The sequence below is a fragment of the Mytilus californianus genome, unplaced genomic scaffold, assembly GCF_021869535.1.
Source record: "Mytilus californianus isolate M0D057914Y unplaced genomic scaffold, xbMytCali1.0.p SCAF_7, whole genome shotgun sequence".
Classification (NCBI taxonomy): Eukaryota; Metazoa; Mollusca; class Bivalvia; order Mytilida; family Mytilidae; genus Mytilus; species Mytilus californianus.
This window is the reverse complement of record NW_026262723.1, coordinates 89,752,766-89,765,662: the sequence shown is the minus strand read 5'-3', so window position 1 is coordinate 89,765,662 and position 12,897 is coordinate 89,752,766. Positions and strand designations below refer to the sequence as shown.

Below are 12,897 nucleotides of genomic sequence, written 5' to 3'. Positions count from 1 at the left end.
AGAATTTCACTTTAAGGTATTGTTATTCTATTATTTATTATCAAGCATACTGCAAAAGACGTGAAAATTTAAATACAGCGCAAAAAGTACATTCATATTTTTTTTGCAGGAAGCATCTGTCAGAACAATAAACCTGACTGTTACTCTGGTGCCTGCTCTAATAGAGGAACCTGTATTGATGGTGTGAACACATATTCCTGCCAATGCTTTGATGGGTTTACAGGAAGCAATTGTTCAGTATGTTCCCTTAAAATATATTAAAAGAATCGGATGTTTATATTGCACATTAAAAGTATTTCTATGATTAGATAGAAAAGGAAAATATTTCTTTTTCCATTTTTCTGTTTCCAAGGCTACAAAATTCTAAGATTTTCTTTATTTTTGTGTGCAATACAACTTATTACTATTTGTTCACCATTACGGACCATCACAGACATTCCAGTAAAATTTTGACGTCATATGAGAAAATATCTGCAACAACGCTAAAAGTTGTTGTATGCATGACGTCAATAGTTAAAGTATCTCAAAAGTTCGGGTTAAGTGTCCCTGAAATAGTCTTGTAAGTGAGATATCTGTATGGTATTCCTTTTTGATGTCTTTTTTACTATTTTTATAGTACTTAACGATTCAAAAGACAGGAGCGTCTGTCAGACAAATGTCAATTGTACTTTATAATATATTCTGAAAAATTATTTGTCCCAAAACTTCAGGGAATAATGAATTTATGATCCCCATTTTGTTCATTTATAAGTTTTCATTAGTGTGCTAAACCTGCTAAAAACTAGTGTTCATGATGCTGTTGATTCCATCTAAGATACATGTTGAGTGAAACTCAATGATTGCCACTGTTACACATTCTCATATATTCAGAATAGAGAAATATTGTATGACACAATATTATGCTCAGTGATAGAATTGGTTCCCCTAATGTCTTTAGACAGCTTGTAGCCAAATTGATGTTCTTTTCTGGTGATTTACAAAAACTGTGCTTTATCTTTTTTTATTGCAGTTTTTTTTCATGCCATGGTAATAGAAACTAAGGAAAATGGCAAGGACCTTTATGTGGACAAGCAATACACATATTGATGATATAAAAATAATCATCTTGGGAGAAAAGTTTCAACCTGTCAAGACTTTGAGAAAATAATGTTCATTAAAGCAAACTACAAATTTTACTTTCAAATACGTTTATGGAGAGCATTTTTTATTTTTCAGTTAGAAAAAATTCCTTTTAGGAATAATAAATATTGAAGTAGTGACCTAATAAAGCTGTTTGTAAACCTAAATTAATTCATTCTATTTATAGACAAACATAGACGATTGTGCCATAAATCCCTGTTTGCATGGTGGCAAATGTCAGGATGGACAGAATGATTTTCTTTGCACTTGCCCAACAGGGTGGACAGGCAAGAGATGTGAAAATATTATCAACCTCTGTGAGATGAAAAGTCCATGTCCTTCATCAGCTAATTGTACATATCTTTTCAATGATTATTATTGTAGGTAAGTATAACATTTTATTTTTTTGCTCTTAATGGACATTTTGTATATGAATTTAATGTCTTAAATATGATTTGAAGTAGTTACAAATGCATATATACATCTTTCATCTCAGTTATTTGAAATTTTTATGTAGGTTGTTCATGGAGAATGTTGTGTAATGTAAGAATTTCAAGCCAGCACAATATTTTTGATATAGTTTGGAATGATCAATCTTTACATGTTGGATGGGATCCCTTTCTAACTTATTATACCCCACGCAACGAGTTGCGGAGGGTATAATGTTTTTGACCCGTCCGTCTGTCTGTCCGTCTGTCCGTCAGTCCTGTTTCTTGTCATCACAACTCCTCTCAAACCACACAACAGAATTTCACGAAACCTTTTTAGATAATAAGGCATACTATGTAGTTGTGCATATCGACAGGAAATTACGATTCAATTTTTTTTCTAGGAGTTACGCTCCTTTGAACTTATTTGCCCAATATACTACTGCAACCTTTTGTCATCTCAACTCCTCTCAAACCACACAACAGAATTTCATGAAACCTTTTCAGATAATAAGGACATACTAGTACGTAGATGTGCATATCGACAGGAAATTAAGATTCAATTTTTTTTCCCAGGAGTTACGCCCCTTTGAACTTATTTGCCCAATATACTACTGCAACCTTTTGTCGCAACTCCTCTCAAACCACACAACAGAATTTAATGAAACTGTGTAGATAATAAGGACATACTATGTAGATGTGCATATTGACAGGAAATTATGATTCAATTTTTTTTTCTGATACAATTTTTTTTTCTTACACTTATTTTATTTCTCCAATGACAATGTGGGGACGTGGGGTATGTGAGCGCGCTCACTAAGGTTCTTTCATGAATATTGTTTTGAAAACAATTAAGGTTTTTTTGTCTTGCCTTGACGGAGTCAAAAAGCGAGACATAGGTATGCTGTTTCCAGCATCAGCGGCATCAACAATGGATTAGTTTGTGATTAGGTCTAGTTTATGGTGAACCACAAGTGGTAGGTCAATGATATTTGGTATGCAGTTGTATTAGCATTGGCACATCTCATTTCCATGGAGATTACTTGGCCCTGCCCCCTCAGTCATGGTCTATTGACTTTGAAATTTTTGCTTTGTTTACATGTATTAGTTTGTGATTAGGTCAGTTTATGGGAAAACACCAGTGGTAGGTCAATGATATTTGGTATGCAGTTGTATAAGCATTGGCATATCTCATTTCCATGGAGATTTTTTGGCTCAGTCCCCTTAGTCATGGTCTATTGACTTTGAAATTTTTGCTTAGTTTACATGTATTAGTTTGTGATTAGTTCAGTTTATGGGGAAACACCAGTGGTAGGCCAATGTTAATCGGTATTCAGTTGTATAAGCATTAGCACATCTCATTTCCATGGAGAATATTTGGCCCCGCCCCCTCAGTCATGGTCTATTGACTTTGAAACTTTTGCTTAGTTTACATGTATTAGTTTGTGATTAGATCAGTTTAACATGAACTGCTTATGTATGATATTTGGTGTGCAAATTTATTGGCATTTGCAAGTATCGTTTCCATGGAGATTATATAGCCCCACCCCCTCATCATGGTTCATTGACTTTGAAACTTTTACATAGTTGACAAGTTAATGTTTGTGTTTAGGTTTGTTTGAAGGGAACAACTTATAATAAGTCAATGGTATTTGGTATGCAGTTGTATTAGCATTGGCACATCTCATTTCCATGGAGATTGTTTAGCCATGTACCTTCAGTCATGGTTCATTGACTTTGAATATTTGCATAACTTACAAGTTAAAGTATTGCTATTTTAATTTCAACATTTGCATTATCAAAATTACAAAAAGGCGAGACATATCTCTGTGATAACAGTTTATCATTGGTTATAGTATTGTGATGAGTGTTTAGAGGAGGGCCATTTGATTTGGGATGTAGACTGTAAAATTCACAGATGCTAGAAGTCCTTTTCAGTTAATATGACTTTCTGACATATTGACCTTAATTTCTTGTGTCAAATTGCTAAAAGGAGTCTTTTGAAAATCTTTATTGCCTGTATTTTTATTCTGCTTTCTTGTATATAAATATATATATATATGTCTAAGCATTTCTTTATAATAGAATCTTGAAATTCTTGTTACTTAAAATAGTGAGACTTCATATGATGTATGTTATGACATTAATCTGTTTTCTGATTATAGATGCCCAGAGAAAACATATGGGAATTACTGTGAGAATTCCTTAGATACCTGTCGTGATGTTAATCCATGTATAAATGAAGGGAAGTGTGACAATGCTGCTTTGCCGAACTGTGATTGTAATAATGGTCCGTATTCTTTAACTGTTTGTAACTTTCTTTGATGATTTGTCATTTTACCTTTTTTGAAAATAATGTCTGTGAAGTTATCATAATTTTAAGAATGGGAATGAGGTGGATATTTAATAACACTTTAAATGTAAGGTCTCCAACATTATAAAATTGTTGATACTCATCAATAACTGATATTTCCCAAGGAACATACTGTGAATTCATTATTATTCGTGGTGTACCAATTTTCACGTATTTCGTGGGTATAAGAGAACCATGAAATTATATCTTCAATAAATTAAAAAAATTTCTATAGGCTAATATGCAAACTTTGGCAACACCACAAAATCAAATATCCAGGAAAATACAATTTTTCCTCCATCTTCGAAAATTTGGTACCCAAGAAAATAAAAGAATCCACAGTATTTGGAAGTAATCCGTAATTTGCATATTAATCTGGTTTATTGTGTCTTCGAAGGAAATTTTGTAATCTGTAAAATTGATATTTTGATTAAATGTCCTAACAGATTGTGTGAAAACAAATTAGACTGGAATTGTGGTGAATGATAAAAAAAGCATTAATGCAAAGCTTCTACCCTCCATTTTTGAGATTCTTGAGAGACATATCTTTATCAGTCTTTCACTACAGTTCAAGTAGAGACTTTTAGAATTTATGGTTCAAATGGTAAGTACCGTAATCGGGCTTGTATAGTTCGCACTGGTACATAGTCTGCACCCCCTTCTCCCCACGAAATTTCAGGTAAAAAAACTTTTTGTAACTGTTAGAAAAGGTCTAATGAAACTCCGGTAATTTTAAATCGTGTGTGGTCGTTTGCGGTATTTTCTTGGAAAAACCTATTTTCAATCACCAAACAGAAGCTGAAACTGCTTGTAAATGGTTCTAAAACACTTCGCGCTGGTTAAAATAAGTCTAAATCACACAAAAAACAATTTAGAAACTTGTGTATGTTTAAACCGGAAGTTTGAAAAGCATGTGTAAAAGATGAAAAAACCCAGTGAGAGTCGAAATCCGTACATAATAGATATCACTATAATACGACTTTGAAAGTAAAACAGTTCCCTCCTTAAGTAAAACAGTGTTTAATATATCTATCACATTAATATTTGAAGGGTCTTAATCTAATACAAAACATATTTATCAATAGGAAACACCAAAATGGAACGAATAATAACCGATTACGTTTTGTAGTTTACACATCGTAAGCTGGTTTACGGTTGTCTTTTTTTACTTTTTTTGTAAGATTTCATTCAAGTAGATACCAGTTTATATTTAGAAATGCATTGAAAAGAAACGAGAATTTTGTAATGAAGCATTTAATTTTTAAAATTATCAGTATTAATTTGATATTGAATAAAAATAACTGATTAATATGGATTGGGTAAAATTATTGGTTTGAAAAATGATAAGAGCACCCTCTACAATGTCAATAACAAACATGGCGGAACTTAAACAAACCACATCGCGAAATTGAAATTTTCTCTCTTATTTCTTGCTTATTCTACTCTATAGTCCGCACCCCTGCTGTCAGGGTCAATTTTGGAGAATAAAACTGCGGACTATACAAGCCTTTTAACGGTAATAATTTTTTTTGCAAGTTTGTTTAAAAATCCCTTTTGGTTTGAAGATAATCTTTCAACAGTAATTTATTTTTTTAAAATGTTGTTACAACAGCTTTTAAGATTGATAAAAAAAACAGAGCTTCTGAGGTTTTAAAATGATTTTTTTTTATATTGATAGATTACACAGGAAAAGGTTGTCACACATTGATCAATCACTGTGTTGAGAAAGACAAATGTAAAAATGGAGGCACATGTCAAACATTAGCTGATGGAGTTGGTTTCAAATGTATTTGTAAATCAGGTTAGTATTATATTGTTGGATATGTCCAACATTATCTGGTTGTATTGGGTTCAAGTATCCTTATAAAGCTGGCGAGTTCAATTGACTAACAGGCAATATAAAGTTTACCTGCAAAGTTTCATAAAAGTGTTATGATATGGCTGTTAAAGTATCGTCCATGGTGTAGATTCTTAACTGGCTGTATTTATTTATTTATAATATATTTTGGGGGTAATTATAATGGGAGTAATATTTTCAGGAATGAAAAACAGTTAATAGGGTGGTGGTATAACAAAACAATTATAGACTGGATTCTTGGTCAACAGCTGTTGTGTGGCCCCCAGCCTTTGGCTTTGGACAACAGTTTAATCTTCTGACCAAACAATACAGCTGTTGACCTCATACCCAGTCAATAACTGTACTATTAACATTTTTTGATAATTGTATCAGGTTTTACAGAGTTAACTTTGAATCCAAAATTGATGTCTGTACTAATATGTTTGGGTAATGATTCTTTATTTCACTGGAGTTAACTGTTAAACAATCATTGATGACTGAACTAAAGTGTTTAGGTAATGTTTTTAGGGTTTACTGGAGTTAACTGTGAGACCAATATTGATGACTGTGTAGCTGTAAAGTGTCCTATAACTTCTGTATGTAGAGACATGGTTAATGATTATTACTGTAGATGTAACCTTGGTTTAACTGGTGAATACTGTGCAAGAGGTTAGTGTATTTATCGATATGATGTAATGAAGTATTATTGCTGTTATCTTGGTTTTGGTAATGAATACTGTAGAAGGTTAGTCTATTGATAGATGTGATGCAACTATTTCTGTTTTGAACTTTTTATTGATGTGATGCAAGTGTTTGGCTTTGCAAACTTTAAGTATAATAATCAATTACAGCGGAAAAGGATTGAAATCTCAAAATGCTAGTTCATGTTCCATGTGTGATAGTGATTGTCCCATGTCATGAACCTCAGTGTCTGAGTGATTGTCTAGAGGGATCTTTCTGGGTTTTTTTTTTATAATTTATGGAATTTTGTGTGAATGGATGATTTTTCATAGTCTCTGTTAAAGTTATTTACAACTTTTCTAGACCAACATTTTTAAGGCTTATTGTATAGAAAATTTTTTTGTTGAATACAGCATTTTAACCTCGAGATGTCTTTTGCTTTTTGTCTCAACTCAATGAAATTTGTGGAAAGAGAGTCATAGCCTGAAATGAAATCATGGTTTCCAGAATAAAATCTCACAACTGACATTCACGGGCTTATATAAATATGAATATTCTCTTTAATATGAATTTTTGTATGTTTTTGTAGAATTAGACACAAACTATGATTTGTTGTTCTATTTACCTGCCCATAATGGCTATGCTGCCTTGCCTTACCCCATAAAGCTGACTGGTAGTGGTATAACAATCAGTATGTGGGTTAAATTCCAAGTCAGTGGTAACAAACAGATATATTTTACCTTGTATAGTGTTAGGTAAGTATTTATCAAACTGAATGCTGATATGTATATCTGTAGCTAGTTAGAAAAATAACATTACAAACATACAAAAAATGAAAGAAAATTGGAAAAAAAAAAACGAAGCACATATAATTGTTTATTTTTTTTAAATATCAGAAACCTCTAGTGGTAGTGAAAACAAGTTGAAAATATCTTTGCATTCATAAAAGAGAACAACTAGTTTTATTTTAGGTATGAAGGAAAATTTATAGTAAGCCATTCACTCCAACATTGGAAATGTATAGAAAATAGTTTTTATATAACCGCAAAAAATTTTGCGGTCGTATATTGGTATCACGTTGTCGTCAGCGTCGTCCGAAGACATTTGGTTTCCGGACAATAACATTAGTAAATGTTAATAGAAATCTATGAAATTTAAACACAAGGTTTATAACCACAAAAGGAAGGTTGGGATTGATTTTGGGGGTTATAGTCCTAACAGATTAGGAATAAGGGACCAAAAAGGGGCCAAAATAAGCATTTTTCTAGTTTCCAGACAATAACTTGTAAAATTTTTTTTTTTTTTTAATTTTTTTTTTTTTGGGAGGGGGGGGGGGGTCAATTCGCAACAGCATAGTGTATTGCACAAAAGCAAAAAATTGAATATAAATTCAAATCATATAACCAATTCTAAGTTCTTTGACTACAGTTATTCTGTGTCAGAAACCTATTATGTGTCAAATATTTAATAACAATCCAAATTCAGACCTGTATCAAGCGCGAATGTTGTGTCCATTTTTGCCCCAACTGTTCAGGGTTGGACTTCTGCTGTCGTATCCAGCTGTGCTTGGCAAAGCAATTTATTTTTAAGTGCTCTCAATTCCTCACAATTATGATTTATTAAGCTGTGTATACTGTTGTTCTGAAAATCTGACATGGATGTTACACTTAAACTTATATCACATACCCAGTACAGTTTGCCCTGTATCAAATACTTTAGTACACATTTAGAACACCTCTAGAAATATCATGTTTAAATATATGATAAAGTTAACAATACATGATAAAATTTGTATTGCATCCTTAATTTATAACACATCAAATCTTCATCAATATATACCCTCTTGTCTTTGGTCCTTGGTTGAAATTTGATCTCTCAATCAGGTTGAAGCTACATACAATCCATTTTTTGCTATTTATTATTGTCTATATTGTGGTTTGGTAGCACAAGGCCCCAAATCAATGATAATTTTCACAAGAAAGTATAAATACCACAAATTTGTCACTTGATTCACTATAATTTGACATTTATATTTTGTAGTGCTATGAATAGTATTGAGAATCCAGAGGCAATGATAGTGTTTCATAATATGGGTGTAGATGTTACTGACCAAAGTGGAAAGAAAACAATCACACAGAACTACTTTACAATTGATAATGGGGAATGGCACAATGTTGTTTTTACTTGGGATGAAAAATCTGGTGGAAATTATATCATTAACAGTATAAGTCAAGGAACAAATACTGCAATCATTTTTAAAAACAACTTTAATCATAAGTAAGTCTGATAATTGTCTATGTTTGTTTTTAAGCAACCAATAAAATTTTGAGAGTATATAGTCATCTCTTAGTCCTTACATCTGTCTGTATGTCTGAAACAAATTGTTTCTGATTAGTAACTTGATTTTCCCTTGCTTTTTAGCTCACCGGGGCCCGAAGGGCCCGATGTGAGCTTATGCCATCACTTGTCGTCCGTCGTCGTAAACTATTTAAAAAATCTTCTCCTCTGAAACTACTGGGCCAAATACCTCCAAACTTTAACTAAATGTTCCTTAGGGTATCTAGTTTATAAATTGTATCCGAAGTTTTGATCCATCGACAAACATGGCCGCCATGGCTAAAATAGAACATAGGGGTCAAATGCAGTTTTTGGCTTATATCTCAAAAACTAAATCTTTTAGAGCAAATGTGACATGGGGTAAAATTGATCAATTGGTCAAGATCTATCAGCTTAGAAATTTTCAGATGAATCGAACAACCCATTGTTGGGTTGCTGCCACCGAATTGGTAGTTTTAACAAAATTTTGCAGTTTTTTGTTATTATTTTGAATATTATTATAGATATATATAAACTGTGAGCAGCAATAATGTTCAGCAAAGTAAGATCTACAAAAAAGTTAATATGACCATAATTGTCAATTGACCCCTTAAGGAGTTATTGCCCTTTAAAGACAATTTTACACAATTTGTTCATCAAGTTTTCTTACATTTAAAAATCTTCTCCTCTGAAACTACTGGGCCAATTACCTTCAAACTTTAATAAATGTTCTTTAGGGTATCTTGTTTATAAATTGTATCCGAAGTTTGTATCCATAGACAAACATGGCCACCATGGCTACAAAAGAACATAAGGGTCAAATGCAGTTTGTGGCTTATATCTCAAAAACTAAATCTTTTAGAGCAAATGTGACATGGGGTAAAATTGTTTAATTGGTCAAGATCTATTGGCCCTGAAATTATCAGACGAATCGAACAACTTATTGTTGGGTTGCTGCCACCGAATTGGTAGTTTCAACAAAATTTTGCAGTTTTTTGTTATTATTTTGAATATTATTATAGATATATATAAACTGTAAGCAGCAATAATGTTCAGCAAAGTAAGATCTACAAAAAAGTTAATATGACCAAAATTGTCAATTGACCCCTTAAGGAGTTATTGCCCTTTAAAGACAATTTTACACAATTTGTTCATCAAGTTTGCTAACATTTAAAAATCTTCTCTTCTGAAATACAGGTGAGCGATTCAGGCTCTTGAGAGCCTCTTGTTTTGTTTTGGTTCCAGGCATAGTAATACACAATTGTTTACATGAAATTTTATACCCTACATACCTGCCAAATTAAACAATTGCAATCTCTTGTCGTGATTGCATGATCACGAAACAGTAGTCAATCATCCTCATGTTTAATGGTCTACTGTAAACAGAAAAAGAATAACAACGAAATATCCCAAAAGCATGATTTTGTGAAAATCTTCTCTTAAATTTGTCAGACTTTTCCTAAGGGAGACAAACATGAACATCAATAATTATCCAATCAGAAATAGTTTTTCATGCGATCACTTATTAATCTCCAAGATTTGAAGAGTGTTTAGAGTTTATATCTTTTGGTCTCTGGTGGATAGTTGTCTAATTGGCAATTACTGTGGATTCATTTAATTTCGTGTGTACCAATTTTTGTGGATGAAAAAAAAATATATTTTTGTGACTATTTGATTTCCTGGTCTTGCCAAGGTCTGCAGAAAATTTGTTCTTCATTGAACATTTAAATTATTGGTTCACCTGTACCCACGAAATCCATGAAAGTTATGGTATCCCACGAGTAATAATGAATCCACAGTAAACCTCATCTCCTTATTTTTATATTGTACATATATAGCTAATGTACAGTACATTGTATTAACTTCTAAATGTTTTTCAGTATTTGGATAGTTATTGGTGACAACTTAGGACCAAACACAAAACAGTCAACTAATGAAGGCTTTAAAGGGTACATCAGTCAGTTAAATATTTACAACAGAGCTTTAGACTTTGAATCAGAAATTGCTGTAATTCATTCCAAACCTCAAGTGGTTTTTATAGGAGCCATACTTAGATGGGATGAATTTGTCTTGCACAAAGGTGTACGACCTGTTTACCCATCACATGCGTCAAGAGAAGGTTGTGTTTTGGGCAAAAGTTGTATCAAAAAAGGTATGATTTATTAGAATATAGCTAGTTACTTGTTTCCAAATACTGATGATAAAAGAGAAGTTAGTTGACCTTGGAAAGGAAAAAATATGTTAGAGCCATTATTTAGGTCAATATCCCTAATGAACCTCAAAATGAGGAACACAACTCTAAATCCTCTATGCTATGATATTGGACATGATGCTATTTTTAGTAATTGACTGAGCTTAACCATTTGTTGTTTTTTTTAAGAGCATGTACAGTACAATAAAATCAATGATCATTACAGAAATATTAATACATTATAGGCATAAACAAAACACCGCCATCAATTGTTAACTGTCCATCAGATTTGCATATCTACAGCAAAGAAAGATTTATAACAGTTTCCTGGAAAGAGCCTACTATTAAAGGAGCTAGCACTGTAAACAGAAGGTATAGGTCTGGTTAGTGTCCTGTTATAAAATTTATATTTAAGGTACTAACAAAAAATATATTTAAGGTACTATAAAAAATTTATTTAAGGTATTATTACTATAAATAGAAAAACTACAATCCTGTTAATCATAGAACTTTCATTAGAAAATGCTTGAACTGGTATATTGGTAGCTGCACATCCAAGAAGAATCCTGATGATGATACAGTATTGTCATAAATTAAAGTACAGGAAGACACAATAATATACATTCTCTTATGGTTATGGCCTGTTATCTATCTCTTGCACAAAATTATATTTCTCATATCACACTGCATGGTGTGTGATACGAAAAGTGATACCGAAAATGCATTAATTTGCTTATCCAGCATTGTGAAATTTCTATTGGCTATTAGTTGGGTCATTGATGACTTTTGCAGGTCAAAACAATGTACATTTCCTCCATGGCAACGGAGATATGTTAATTCTTCAAAAATATACAAAACACTTTTCCCATGGAAATCTAATTTTTTTCAAATTTTTATTACGTTCTGAATCGTACAAAAAGTTTTAAAATGTCTTATTTTATTGTTTGACGACAGAACACATCGTATGACGTCATACTGCTATTTGCAAAAGATTAGACCAACGAGTCACAGAGTTTTTTTTTAAAAAAAAAAGGATGTTTACTATAAGCGAAATAGGTTTAACAGCTTGTGAGAATTGGATATCTCTTGATATCAACACAAGGCTTGTTTATTATTATAATGTAATTAAATAACTTGAGTTGATATCAAGTGATATCCTATTCTCACTCATTATGAAACCTATGAATAGTGCCCAACAAACTCGTCAAAGAATTCATTCAAGGTAGAAAAAACAAACAAAATTTTTTAAACTTGCTTATAGTACAAACTGGTGAATTAAACAACACGAGTATAATTATATAAGTTTAATGAAGCTAAAAAGAAATCTTCACAATTTAAAAATTGTAAGAAGGGAAACTTTGCTACCTCTTATTCCATTTTCAAAATAGCATCATTTGATATGATCTTTTTTCAGGAGATACCTTCCTATGGGGTAAATACCAGATGATCTATGAAGCCATTGATGATGATTCTAACTCACAATTCTGTAATTTTAACATTTATGTTCAGTGTAAGTAATAATTAACTATACGTTGCAATTTACAATACAAATTTTGAAAATTTCCATTGTAGGGTAATAGAATTATTACTCATAGCTCACATTTTTTTGTTGTAACACTGAGGAACATATTTATTTCGATAGCAATAAATCACACTTAAGCCATATGATATATTGCTATGACTTGATGTCTGTCATAGTGGTAAACTTGAAATTTGCTCTGAAACCATAGAGCCAATTTTAACCAAAAATGGTCAAAATCAACCTAAGGGTGTATACTTTGAAACAATCTTGATAATCTCTTCATAATAACCCTGTAACTTGTCTTATCTTGCCTGGGAATTATATATTTATATGCTAAACCATGGGGAATAACACATTTTTAAAAATCTTCACCAAAAACAGTTCCAAACTGGATCAAAGACCAGAATCATCCCTAGGGTTTCTAATGATTTTTTTTTTTATCCCATATGG

At 32.0% G+C, this 12,897-nt stretch overlaps 1 protein-coding gene across 1 annotated transcript in view; it reads left to right on the top strand.

The window, feature by feature from the left end:
* LOC127709553 (uncharacterized) overlaps nt 1–12,897 on the top strand; it is a 112,549-nt gene that overhangs the window by 29,494 nt on the left and 70,158 nt on the right. Inside the window, exons 15-24 of the mRNA XM_052215159.1 lie at nt 110–237; nt 1,307–1,503; nt 3,713–3,828; nt 5,579–5,701; nt 6,266–6,406; nt 7,008–7,173; nt 8,459–8,695; nt 10,615–10,886; nt 11,171–11,308; nt 12,340–12,435. Coding sequence (XP_052071119.1) covers nt 110–237; nt 1,307–1,503; nt 3,713–3,828; nt 5,579–5,701; nt 6,266–6,406; nt 7,008–7,173; nt 8,459–8,695; nt 10,615–10,886; nt 11,171–11,308; nt 12,340–12,435 — 1,614 coding nt within the window. The remainder of the gene's footprint in view (nt 1–109; nt 238–1,306; nt 1,504–3,712; nt 3,829–5,578; nt 5,702–6,265; nt 6,407–7,007; nt 7,174–8,458; nt 8,696–10,614; nt 10,887–11,170; nt 11,309–12,339; nt 12,436–12,897) is intronic.